Here is a 13,134-nt window from a genome sequence, read left to right as displayed (position 1 = left end):
ATGTTGTATACACAACTTGTTTCTGCTGCCTCCAGGTGCCCCAAAAGATCAGTAATTGCAGGTTTAAACATATATCTGTTACTGTTCTTCAGATCAATGCCCTATCCTGCTAACTAAATGCCTTTCTTATTCCTGAATTTGTCTTAACCAAATGTGCAAACTCTGTTATTATGAATCTTTGTCTCTTTGTGATTGTACATACTGAGAAAACCTATAATAGAATGTATAAATATAAAATAAAATAAAATGTATAAATGAATAAAATGTTTTGAAGGTCCACACACAAACACATCTCTCTCTTATTTCGTCCCCAGTGCGGACGAGCGATTTGATGCCACCTTTCACACCAACGTGCTGGTGAATGCTTCAGGTTACTGTCAGTATATTCCCCCCGGCATCTTGAAGAGCACCTGCTACATTGACGTGCGCTGGTTCCCTTTCGATGTGCAAAAGTGCGACCTGAAGTTTGGCTCCTGGACGCACAACGGCTGGCTGCTGGACCTCCAGATGTTGGATGTGGACACATCCACCTACATATCCAATGGGGAGTGGGATCTTGTGGGTAAGAGAGACGCACTGTTTTCCTTTGCAATCATCAGGATCGTTGGATGTACTTGAGCATCCAGTGTAATTCCATAATTCAATAAGTATATTGTAAAATAAAACTTATTTCTTTAGTTGTCCCCAAAGATTTCCTTATCTGAGTCCTTAAATGAAATGAAAACAAACTTTGAAAATGATCTTTTCAGGACAACCATACAGTCTGTAGACATGCACCAACTAAGATCTATGTTGAATACTTCATTTAAAGATGAAACAGTTGCGTTTGTGTCATTTTTATGTGAATTTTATTTTCTTATTACCCATATGATGCGAAAAGCACCTGCCCCTCAGGAATTTTCACATTATCTTATCTGGCCCCATTCGAAAAGATTTGGACACCCCCTGCCTTAAGTCAATATTTTAACAAAGTATATATTTTAATGTTTGACGAAGCTCAAATATTCAGACATGACTGATCAAAACAGTGTTTCACAGGCTATAGCGTAAAATATTCACAGATACATACAAGGACGTAGGTTCCGTTTTAACACTGGGGTGAACGCATATGAAACAGGGAGGTTTGGACATCTGTGTCAAACACAAAATTTTGTGCATTCTGGTGAACATTTGTGTTCAATTTTTACCTTTTCTGTACCAATCATATCATATTATATAATATTATCATGTTTTTATTAGTATAGGAGGGGCAAATGTACCTGTTCTGAATTATAAGGGGATGTGTCCTCTGCATCCACCCCAAAACTACACCCACGGAATACATAAATAGCCTTTCCACATTTGTGCCCCCCCCTCATTACACTGGGATCAGGCCTTGCCAACTCCTTGTGTCCAGAGTCCTACATAAATGATTTCACAATGGGATATCATTTGGATGGCTGTAGCTGGATGAACTGGAAAGGGAAGAATTTTTGGAAGACCTCCCATGCGGGGTGTTTCCAGCTGGGACAGAAAAAACGCAGTTCCCAGTGCCTGTGCCCCTGCGGTGGTGGTTAGCTGGAAATGGGTGTCAGACAGCACCAGATGGCATGCAATACGAATGTTTGACGCGTTGGCAGGTGTGTGGCCAGACCATATGTGAGAGCAAAACACCACATCCCCAGAGTTGGAGTTCAAGGTGACATAGTTCAACCCTTCTTTTTTTGGCTTGCAGAACATTTTAATAACAATGCAAATAAAATGAAGGAAGAGAAAAGTGCTATGTCTGCTGTCAGTGGTTCATTCAATTAAATAATGCATCTCTTATTCTACATTTTTTTCTGTTTTTTTCTGTTTCTCATTATAGCAGCTATTTACATCTTGGAATTAATATATTCGTCCACAAAAATGTGCCTGACCAGTGTGTGTGGTGCTCCTCTCTTAGGTGTGCCAGCCAAGCGCAATGAGCTGTACTATGACTGCTGTAAGGAACCTTACCCTGATGTGACATTCACTGTCACCATGCGCCGCAGGACGCTATACTATGGCCTCAACTTGCTCATCCCATGTGTGCTGATCTCTGGCTTGGCCCTGCTGGTCTTCCTGCTACCTGCAGACTCTGGGGAGAAGATTTCTCTGGGTGAGAAGGACTCAAACACACATAAACACAAACATTTGATAAATGTGTTGTTGATCTATAGAAAAAAAAGATAGAAAGATGGTCAAGATGTTTGTGCAGTTTTTAAAGGAGCTCTATACAACATTCAGAGCCTTCAGTCATTTTGTGGGCTAATAATAATTTTTTAACAAGCTGCAGTCAACAAGCGCCTTTGCTTTTCTGCTTGCTTGTGTGTGTATGTGTGTCTGTGTATGTGTGCTTTTTTGTCTTCTAGTCTCTAGCTCTCTGTTAAAACAGGCAAATATGTGGAATAGGTGTATTATTTAAAAAACAGTCACAAACAGCAGTACAAGGCTATTTCTAAAAACAAAGTAGAAAATAAAATAGACCAGATAGACCAAAACTATTGGTGTTACAGAGATAGTTTTGGACTTGGTGGAAAGCCAACGGAGCTTCATGGCTGGCGTGTGGCGTCAGAGCACTGTGCTGCACTTTTACCTCCTCTATGAACCCGGCGGTTCCACAGAGCTTCGTTGTCTCCACCGCAAAGTCCCCAAAGCCTGGAAGCCGGCCATAAAGTTCCACAGAGGGCCTTCTGGCTTCTGCATACTCGGTGGCTCTTCTGTTGACAATGTTGACATTCTCACCTACGTGGACTCTTAGATTCAAATGATTTACATATTTTGATACTCGGTAGTATCGACATAATCAGTCAGTACCCTTAAAAATACCCAGTTTGCTATGCAACTCTTATACTCATATGGCAGTTATTACTGAAAGTAGGACAGACCCATTACCCACCCTCTGGTAAAACCCCCAGTTAACACTGTTTTCTCACCACTGTTGCCGCTGTTAGCACAGTTCATGCTGGACACACCATACTCACTAGAAGTCAGCTCAGCTACCTCCATGTTCAGATCCATGTGCAGACATTCACAATCACATATATGCTCTGAATGTTGTACACAGCTCCTTGAAGTACAGCTCAACAGGCTTTTGGTCAGTGAAAAAAAAGTCGTTAAAAGTTGTGTGGTTTTCAGACATGAAGAGCAAGGTGTTAAAGCTTATCCAAATGCGGTCACAACTGCACACCAATACTTTAGCATTTGAAAGCACACTCATGAATTTTTGCGTGCATATTTTTCATTATGAATCATATAGCAAGTCATGAATACATTCATGTCACATCACCTTGGAAAAATTGAATTTCAAAATAAGAGGTTTTCCACTAGATCGGTTGTGGAATTCTATCAGTGCCAGTCAGTTTTGATGAATAGCTCTCTGTAAATGAGCAGTCTCTGGTTAAGTCAAAGTGTTTGAAGGATTTCTGTAGCCTACCTTGGACACGTCAGGGGAGCCAGGGGCTGATAAATGGTTGCAGTCATGAGAACATTACTGATCACATACAAGTAATTACAGGGATGATTTCATACACCAGTGACCCTGATCACATCACTGTGTATATACTCACGTTCTCTTTCTCTCTCCCTCCCTGTGTGTCTCTCAATCTCTGTCTCAAGGCATCACTGTGCTGCTTTCGCTTACTGTCTTCATGCTTCTGGTAGCAGAGATCATGCCTGCCACGTCCGACTCTGTTCCTCTCATCGGTGGGTTATATTTATGTGTGTGTGTCCACGTGTTACGTGCTTAAGCATGCATGAATGTAGGATCACCTGGAGGAAGTGACACTAGGAAGGGAAGGCATCGTTGCAGATAGGACATTTATTTTTGAACAGATGCGATATATCTCAGCCGGGCTATACCTGATGTACGTACCTCTTGAGAAAAGCCTTACTAAACAGAGAGGGAAAAGATTACTTAGAAAAAGTCCAACTAAAGTGACTGTTATGTCGGTGCAACACTCAGACATTGATCAGTCCACAGTAACAGCTGGGGTTTATGTAAGTCCTGACGGTCTTTTTCAATACCACCAAAAGAACAGATGATCCTCTATTGTATCAAACTCACATGGAGATGATGTATTGATGCAATGTTTTACAGTGCACTGCTTTCGTCACCCTTTTCACATAGATTTAGCAACAGAGACGTGTGGATAACATTACAGGACTAAAACCGGACAACAGCAAAGAGAGACTGTAGGGAAAACAGCAACAAAGCCAGCATATTTTCACAACTTGTTTATTTAAGGGTTAATTTTGACCAAACCAGAGTTGGTGATTGTTGGATCAATGAAAAGACTAACCAGGGCGTTTTTTGTGAGTTTGAGTGTGTTTTCAGCAGTCACTGTGACCTCACAAAACATGTTTTTGGCCATTACTCAAGAATGAATATGCTAATTATGACAGCATTTCTCACAAATGTCTAATAGGATGAAATAATAAAGTGATTACATTTTATATCCAAAGAGTAAAAGTTCAACGTCACTGTGACATAATAATTTTCTGCAAAAACACATCTCTGCCCATTATTCAATGGCATAACAAGTGGACAGAAGGGGAAACATTTGGTCAAATACTGAATTGGTGACACTAATCATAAGCATAGTATTAAGCTCTTTTGCAGCAATTCCCTGAATATTATAAATAGCAATGAAAACTGTTAAGAGATCAAAAAGTTAAATAACAAAATCTGCCATTAGAGAACACATAACAACAACAGCAAAAAAAACCCAGCAACAATAAAATGTAGCTGTTTTTTTAAACTATCATGTCATTGAATTAAACCAAGCAGGAGCACTGTACAACAACCATATCATCGAGCATGCTTTTGAAATTATCTACTGACACATAACTGTCCAATTTCAATTCCTCTTGTAACTTGTTCTATTTATTTGTTGCAAAAAAAACTCCAAAATCTAACTTACTAAGCTCAATACTGAGCTAAGTCCACAAGGCAAATTTGTCTGAACATCTGCTTATATAATAAAATAGCTTAAAAAAAGTTTTTCACTTTTATCATTTTTATTGCAGCTAATTGTATCCAGTTGACTGAAAAACAATTGATATAATTATTGTAGGAGGCTACTAAAAGTTTTGTAAAGTTTTTGTAAATGAATACTTGGAGTTTGTGTATCAATACGATATTGCCACACAAAACTACTGGGATACGATGCTATTTCAGCTTCTTCCCCCACCCCTTACATAAATTTCCACATTATTTATTATATTGGCAACTTTTTTGCTGTGGCTGTCAATGTAACATAGCTCTAATATGCATCAGTGATTGACATTTTATTTACCATCACATACAGGGTTTTTTTCTTTTTTCATTTTCTCCTCACGTTCTATCTCTCATGTGTGCCAGCAAGATGAAATTATGTTTGAGTGGAGTTTGAATCTGATAAGTTTGAAAAACAGCAGGCAAAAGTTTGAAAAACAGCAGGCAAGTAGTTCAAGTTATTCGTCCTTGAAAAGTCATGGGGAAGTTTTTGAAATTTTGCTCATAAAATTGTGTGGGAAACCCTGTAAATGGCTTCGGTCACCAGCATCTCAGCTTATATGTTGTTGTTTTTTAAAGTTTTAATACAAATACCGTCATATAACCCGGTGAAATGGCAAGAAGGTATGAAAACACACATACCCCCCAAGCCTAACCAGTATTAAAAAAAACATTAGTTATTGAGAGTTGTAAAGTGTAGTTTTGCCTGACCTCTCTCTATACTGTAAATGGTCTTCCGAAGAAATCATAAATAAAAATCCATCTTGGTATCTGGGTTTTGGTTTGAGTAGCCTGAGGGCGTCTATACATTTTTCACAGCGCCCCTGGACTAAATTTGATGGCCAGAGCTAAAGCTGTCAGCAGCATTAATAGGCTATGAAATGTCCGATTCTCCACTCGAGAGGCAAGAAGTAAAGGAGGATAGAATAAGAAATAACAGACATAGAAATGGGAGGAGATAAGTGATATTTGCGGCAGAATATCTCAGAAAGAGAGAGGTCTCAAAGGCTTTGTGGAGTGAGTAAAAAGGCGACATGTTAGTCAGGTTAACACTCCTAATTCAGCTGTCACCTGTGAGAGTTTACCAGGCCTAGAAGAAATGTGTCTTTTTGTCTTGTATGTGTGTGTGAGAGAGAGAGAGTGTACATGCTTTGGATTATACTTGCAGTCCTGTATGTAATGTGTCATAGCAGTTTCTCTTGGTCAAAGTGAAATATATTGAACATATCAAATGTACATTATGTGAGTGTATTGATGTGAGTAGTGTTTGGTCGTGCTGAACATGGTCAACGCTACATCAGTGCAGCGATAACTGCCCTCGCTGAGAAAAGCTTGATAAATGCTTCATCAATACAGTGATTAATCTGGGTTTTTTATTTCCCTCAACCTCAACACAAGGCCAACAGGGACATTTTAAGCAGCCTTGTTAAAATGACTCATGACCCTTTAAAACACAGCGGCTGAATGTGGATGTGAGTTATTGTAGCTGCTTGAGCTTGACCGTAAATATATAATGTAAGCGTTCAACACTGCTGCCAGAATCAGGCCATATGTCTTTTATCATCAGCCTTTAATGACCTGATAAGCATGTGTTCATTTCATTTTCGTTAATTCACTTAGACCTGTCTTATCTTTCTCAAGACCGTTTGGCTGAGTTCATTTTTATTCTGTTCAGTTTTAATTCATTTTTAATTGAGTTAGTTCAGCCATAATCAACAATGTGGTTTGTAACCGAAGGTCTCACAATTATGTTTTGAATTATTGTACATCTTATCTGTAGGCAGTTTGATAAATGACTGTCCATAAAGCAGCCAGGACACAGTAAAATGTCCTTCCACATCTCATAAACACATCTTTTAATGCTGTTTTCTGTCCTGGCTGCTTTTTTTCCCCTTATCTCTCCCGACCTCTTTGTTTTATTGCCTTTTGATCCTCTCCTCTCACTTAAAGAAATACCTCACCCCCAAATGTTAAATTTTATATCAATTACTCACCTAGTGTTATGTTGAATTCATTTGTTTTTCTTGCATGCAACCACGATGAAAGAAGAATCCAGAGAGAGAAAATTCTTGATGAGTTGATGTAAAAGTGGGCCGGCTTTAACAACAATAAAACTATATCACAATCTCACGCACAGACGACTATTGCACCTGCGCTGTTAGTGCAGAAAAGTTAAAAGTTTCAAAAATAAGGGTTTAGCAAAAATGCATGTGTTTGGAAGTACTGAGCATACCACTTGATAAATAAGACTTAGGTTAAACTGCACAAGTTATGTTGAGTTTGTAAAACTGATGTTTCGATATAGTTTCGCTGTTGCAAAACGCAATCCCTAATTTTGTTTATTTATCAAGAGTGTTCACCTTTTTGGATTTTTTGTTCACCATGGAGGCGTGCGGAAAAAAAATGCTTTTCTCACACGTTTAATGCACCACAGACTGAATTATTAACATACAAGTGACCATTTGGGCGTTGAAGTATGCCTTCAAGCACACCTCGCTTTTCCTTTCCATGTGTTTTCCTCAGTCCTAACAAATGTGGTCATAACCCCAGATCTCACGAGGTCGCACAAAGTTTGACTTTGCTGCCACTGCAGCAGCTGTAGTCGTGTTTAGCTTTTTATTCTTCTTTGTTCACAGCTACTGGCAAACAACCAAAAGGAGGGTATGCCCTCAGATATGCTGTGCATGTGTGTGTGTGTGTGTATGTGTGTGTGTGTGTGTGTGTGTGTGTGTGTGTGTGTGTGTGTGTGTGTGTGTGTGTGTGTGTGTGTGTGTGTGTGTGTGTGTGCGTGTGTGTTTGTGTGTTTGTGTGTTTGTACATGCTCGGAAAGAGCGTGAGTTTCAGTTAATGCTACCCTCCTTTCTTACTGTTCCCTTCTCTGGGTAAAAACATCCCTCCAGAACCAGCGCAAATGTCTTTCTTTCTCTCTCTCTCTCTCTCTCTCTCTCTCTCTCTCTCTCTCTCTCTCTCTCTCTCTTTCTTCTATTGTCTTTGGGTTTGTTTTCTCGTATTCTCTATTTGTTTCACAATTTTTGCACAGATTTTATTTCTCCTGCTCCAGTGCAAGTGTGCATTATTCCCCTCAGCGATATGACTTCTTGCACAAATTGATTGGATGTGCTTTTCTTTCATGTTACAGCGTGAAATCAACCTATTTTTGAATTAATTCAAGCTTAATGTTTTACCTGTTAAAACATGTTTGTTAAATGGGACCACTGGCTTGTTCATTTTTAAAGTAATAAAATGCATAATCTTGTATTTATCTCTGAACAAAATTAAAAGTCTTCTGATGTTTTTTTTTGCACTTGGCAGCCCAGTATTTTGCCAGCACCATGATGATAGTGGGGATGTCTGTGGTGGTGACTGTTATAGTCCTGCAGTTTCACCATCATGACCCTCAGGGAGGCAAGATGCCCAAGTGGGTGAGTGACTGAAACTGATTTAATCAGATGATTGTCTCTTTTGTAATTGCTAGTAGCATTTAACAGAAATGTCTTAGTTAATATGTGAGTGCGTGTAATGCTCCCTTTCTTCTTTTAGGTACGGGTGGTTCTTCTGAACTGGTGTGCCTGGTTTCTCCGTATGAAACAACCTGGTGATGAGCGCAAGCGGCCTGGTTACAAGTACCGTCACAGATCCCAGCACCACTCCAGCACCAGCTCCATAGAGCTGGGCACCGTACCAAGCCTCACCATGCCCCTCTCACAGACATCCTGCCCACCTTGCCCCACAGGCACCTCCAACGGTTCCATGAGCCTCTACTTCGGCAACTACCACCCCATAGAGAGCCCACACTGCCCGCCCTCCAGCGACTCCGGGGTAGCACTAGGGGGACGAGCCCACGGCTCCCCCAGCGATGAGGCTGAGCCACCTGGAGGGGTTGGCAGTGGTGTCACAGGCCTGGGAATGGGAGCTGGACCTGGGATGGGAGTCAGCATCCCTCCACCAGAGATCCAGCGTATTTTGGAGGAGGTGTCGTACATAGCGCAGCGGTTCCGGGACCAAGACGAGGCTGAGGCCATCTGCAGCGAGTGGAAGTTTGCAGCAGCGGTGGTGGACCGGCTGTGCCTGGTGGCCTTTTCTCTCTTCTCCATCATTTGCACCTTCACCATCCTCATGTCGGCACCCAACTTCATAGAGGCTGTTTCCAAGGACTTCACATAGCTGGTTGCAGCAGCAGGAGAGAGGGAATGAAGATGGCACAAAAAGATAATGTTTTAAAGAAGAGATTGAGAGAGAGAGAGTGGATGGAGAAAACAATGAAGAGTTCAGTATGTGGTCCCCAACCTGCAGTCTGGGCACCCCATTGGAAAGGAACTGGGCCATGCAGTGTTTTATGAGAAAAATTAACTCATGAAAGTAAATGGAGCCTCGCAGCTCTGCCAAGCTGCTGAATCATGTAGTTAATTGAACCAATCAGGAAAAAATATTCATGACTGATGAATAAATAATTACAGAGAAAGATCATTAGGTTGCATTGGCATTTAAGATTAAGAATAAAAACATGCTTGTATTATCCAACTCTGTCTCAATGTCAGAGACAAATTGTTCTTATCTAGAGGAGGTCAATTGTTTGGGCATGCAGACTAAACAAAAAGACACTGGGGAGACTAGAGGCAAAAGGTTGGGAATCACTGGGGCAGCAGAGGAGGGCACTGTATAGATTTTCTTTTTTACATTGAGTAAGAGATCAGTAAGGGGAAGATAATGTGTCAGTTTGTTGTCTTCACCCTTAAAACAGTGTAAATATCATGGTTTTATCTGCACTATTCTTTTAAAAAATGGTGTAAAGGTGTTGTATGTAACTCTGGAGAGGGGTAGTTGATTGTTGAAAACCGACGCTTTGGGTTAGTAATAAGTTAATATTTTACGACCTGGGATTGACATACATGCAAACCCTTGTGTTTTTCCCTGAAGACTCATTTGTTTTATTGTCTTCTCCAGGTTTATTGCTTATTTCACACCTTTTTCTGCTTTTCTTTATTATAACCTGTTTCTGGCACTGACCAGCGTGTTTAAGTCCTACATCTCTAAATGTGTACTACCCTTTGGTGCTTCCCCCTCTCTCTTCTTCTCTCACCCTCCAAGGACAGACAGGGGCGCCCGTCAGGCCCACATTAGTTGACACGAGACCTCATCTCTGTGCTGACCGCTTTACATGTGTACAAGTCTAATAGGACACTCTGGCAAGGGTTTGGGGTTGGCCCTGGGACTGAGGGTCACCCAGCTGTCTCCCAAAGACGGTGAGTCTCCCGTTCCACCTTGTGTAGGCATCCAGGACCCAGGAATGTGTGCGCCAGGGACAACAGCCTGCTGTGGGTCTGCCAAGCCTACAGCCTGGCCTCCCTCCTTCCTCCTGGCTTGAGTGCCATGGTCGTGAACCAAAAACTAAATCAAATGAAATATGAAATATATTTGACATAAAAATGCTGATGCAGTGTACTTGCTAATTTGTTGTTTTGGTTCCTTCAGTCACCAGAATGCAGAAAACAAATTTTCTTGGGAAGGACCCCCAGAACCCCTACTTACTTCCCTAAGTATAGGGAACAAAATTCAATGATATCTTTTTTTCAGAGTTACATACAGCACCTTTAATTTACTGTACAGTGTTTCACAGAGCACCACCATCCACCTCACCGCCTTGTTTTTAGTTCATTTCAATCATCTCAACTTTTGTTCTCCTGTATATACAAATACACACACACATATGTACAAATACCACCTCAGTCTGAGCTCATACACTAACTTCATTCTTTTTAAGGAAAGCAGACTTCTTACCATTCCCCTAACGATTGTTAGGTTAGTTATTAAAATGAGATGTTTCACTGTGAGTTTTATTGTTTTTGCTTTCTCTTTGATCGACATTTGAAATAATTTAATTGCTCTGACACAAATGTAGAGGCATTTTCTCTATTCTTCAGAATAGGAATGCTTGTTAGGGATCACTTTTCATTTTGTGTCATCTGTTTTATTTGAGCTAATAGAATCTGTAAGAACAGTTTTGGACAGTAATAATGAAACATCCACTATATTGTATCAAAAAGCACTGCGTCAACTGGTATGTACTGGTGTTGACCAGTAACACAAAATGCACAGGTGTCTCTTTAAAGTGCAGTCAAATACTGTATGTTGAATTGTACAGTACATCTTATAACAAAAGTTCTGACACCACACAAGTCATTCAACCACAGGATGCAGGACAAGTAAAACTGCTGTAAAAAAATACCAGTTTTCATGGACCTTGTTGGACTTAACTGTACATAAGTAGTCAAAAACTTCACAACACATCTGCCACCGCATCACTGGAGAATATACTGTAGACTTCTAAAAGGCCCTATGTGTCAGTGAGTTTTGTCTGTGTTTTGTAGAGGGAGCCGAGTGACTGATTCACATAACAAAGTTGTTAACGTGTTTAGTTCCACCTCCACCTCCCAGCCACTTCTTTGTCGTAGCTAAAGTCATCGGTCTCTTTATCTCTTTCTCTGTCATTCCAAGTGTGAGTTTTTGGCTCTCTGTTAATAAAAGTGTATTTATTCTCTGTATAACAGGCTCTGGAAACATCTGTGGGGGCAGAGTGTGGAGGGAGGGAAGGTTCACCCTAAGAAGAAACGAGTCATCTGAAGACTCACCACATAAACTACAGTAAGCCTTATACACAGAGTGCGGTGAACAAATTGAAATTACAGCGTGTAATGTTACAGCATTCATAGCATTATCCCAAACACAAAAACCAAAACCTCTACTTTCTGTCAACTGCAGGCTTTTGCTAAAGGAACAGTTCAACCCCAAATCAAAAAATAGTCTATTTTTCATCTTACCTGTTGTACTATTAAGTGCTCCAGGGCTGATGTTTCTCCGCAGGCCAACCCAGAAGCTAACATCGCCATCGGTGGTGCTGTAACATTGGTGGTGCTGGGTAAAATAGCGGCAGATGACGTCCCTCTGAGCAGTGATACAGTCAGAAGGTGTTCTGTAGAGAGAAAATAATTCCTATTAAACTGCTCACAACAAGGTCTGTAGATCACTGTGTATCTTGAATAACACCGTCATGATTTCTGGAAAGAGACATTGCCTCTGAGTTTTTCAAATATAATTTGGTGCTTTGAGCACCACAAGTCGAGTGCCATCTAGTTCTATTACATTTGAGACTAGTCAGACACCTCTACAACCGATATCACTCAGCAACTCACACCAAAACAATCTATACTGATAAATAGCAATGCAGGTAAGAGGAAAAATATGTTTTGGATTTTAGAGTGAACTGAGCCTTTAATTTAGAAGGCAAAATATCAGCCAATACTATCGGTTGTTCAATCAGAGTGCATGCTGCTTTACTGTACGCTGCCAAATTTCAAGAAAACAGATCAACCAGTTCTGTGAAGTGCAAAATTACTCAGGATCATGCAAGAGGAAATCAGAATCGGTCATTTATATGGTTGTGGTACATTTGCAATAATGGCATAAGAATGTCATATTTAAAGATTAGCACATCCACAAACACAATGTCACCATCAGTGTCATCACTGATTATTAGGAAGACTAATGAGACATGAAAGTGTCTAGTGTTTGTGTCACAGAGGACTCTAAATCTTGAGCTTTCATTACTGTGATATATTCATTCATTGTGCCATGTTAATGGGATGGGATGCACTTACTTCGATACAAGGGCAAAAAATTCAAAGTTGTGATTGAGCCTCAACTTTTTTGACAGGTCAAAGTCAAAGAACCTAATCAGGAAAACACAAATATACTATATAAATTCCTGTATTTCAGTAAAGCTCTGTTTTTCTTAGATAGTGGTAGAAAATTGTCTTTGGTTTGAGATAAGGAGGGAAATAAAACATTGAATGGGAGAGAAAATCAAATAGAAATCTGAGCTGAAATGTGCCAAAAAAGCACACAAGACAAAGAATGTGGGGCATGTTTTCCTTCTGTGGTCTTGGAAATGTGCTCTGATTTCTTTTTTTGCGTGGCCAACAAAGGCTGCCTCTCGACTTCCAGTTGTTTGATGTTTTGTGGATTAACTCCAATCAGTCAGACAGAACCCACATTTGAGGCACAATGGTTGGTGCATTTATTCCTTTAAGAGATATACATTTTTATTTTAAAAAAGTCTGCAGAGTATCAATGTTATTAAA

At 40.3% G+C, this 13,134-nt stretch overlaps 1 protein-coding gene across 4 annotated transcripts in view; it reads left to right on the top strand.

Moving 5' to 3' along the window:
• Positions 1-11,541, top strand: part of LOC121947805 (neuronal acetylcholine receptor subunit alpha-7-like) — a 55,804-nt gene extending 44,263 nt beyond the window's left edge. For all 4 annotated transcript variants that reach the window (XM_088081022.1, XM_088081021.1, XM_042492926.2 and 1 more), the window contains 5 exons: positions 315-562; positions 1,925-2,119; positions 3,619-3,705; positions 8,309-8,418; positions 8,537-11,541. In XM_088081022.1, coding sequence (XP_087937148.1) covers positions 315-562; positions 1,925-2,119; positions 3,619-3,705; positions 8,309-8,418; positions 8,537-9,160 — 1,264 coding nt within the window. In that variant the 3' untranslated portion in view covers positions 9,161-11,541. The remainder of the gene's footprint in view (positions 1-314; positions 563-1,924; positions 2,120-3,618; positions 3,706-8,308; positions 8,419-8,536) is intronic.
• The last annotated feature ends 1,593 nt before the right edge of the window (positions 11,542-13,134 follow it).

Source organism: Plectropomus leopardus, chromosome 8 (genome assembly GCF_026936395.1).
Source record: "Plectropomus leopardus strain MGB_pleo_1.0 chromosome 8, ASM2693639v1, whole genome shotgun sequence".
Taxonomy (NCBI): Eukaryota; Metazoa; Chordata; class Actinopteri; order Perciformes; family Serranidae; genus Plectropomus; species Plectropomus leopardus.
The sequence above is the reverse complement of the archived record's forward strand: the minus strand, read 5'-3'. Positions and strand labels throughout refer to the sequence as shown.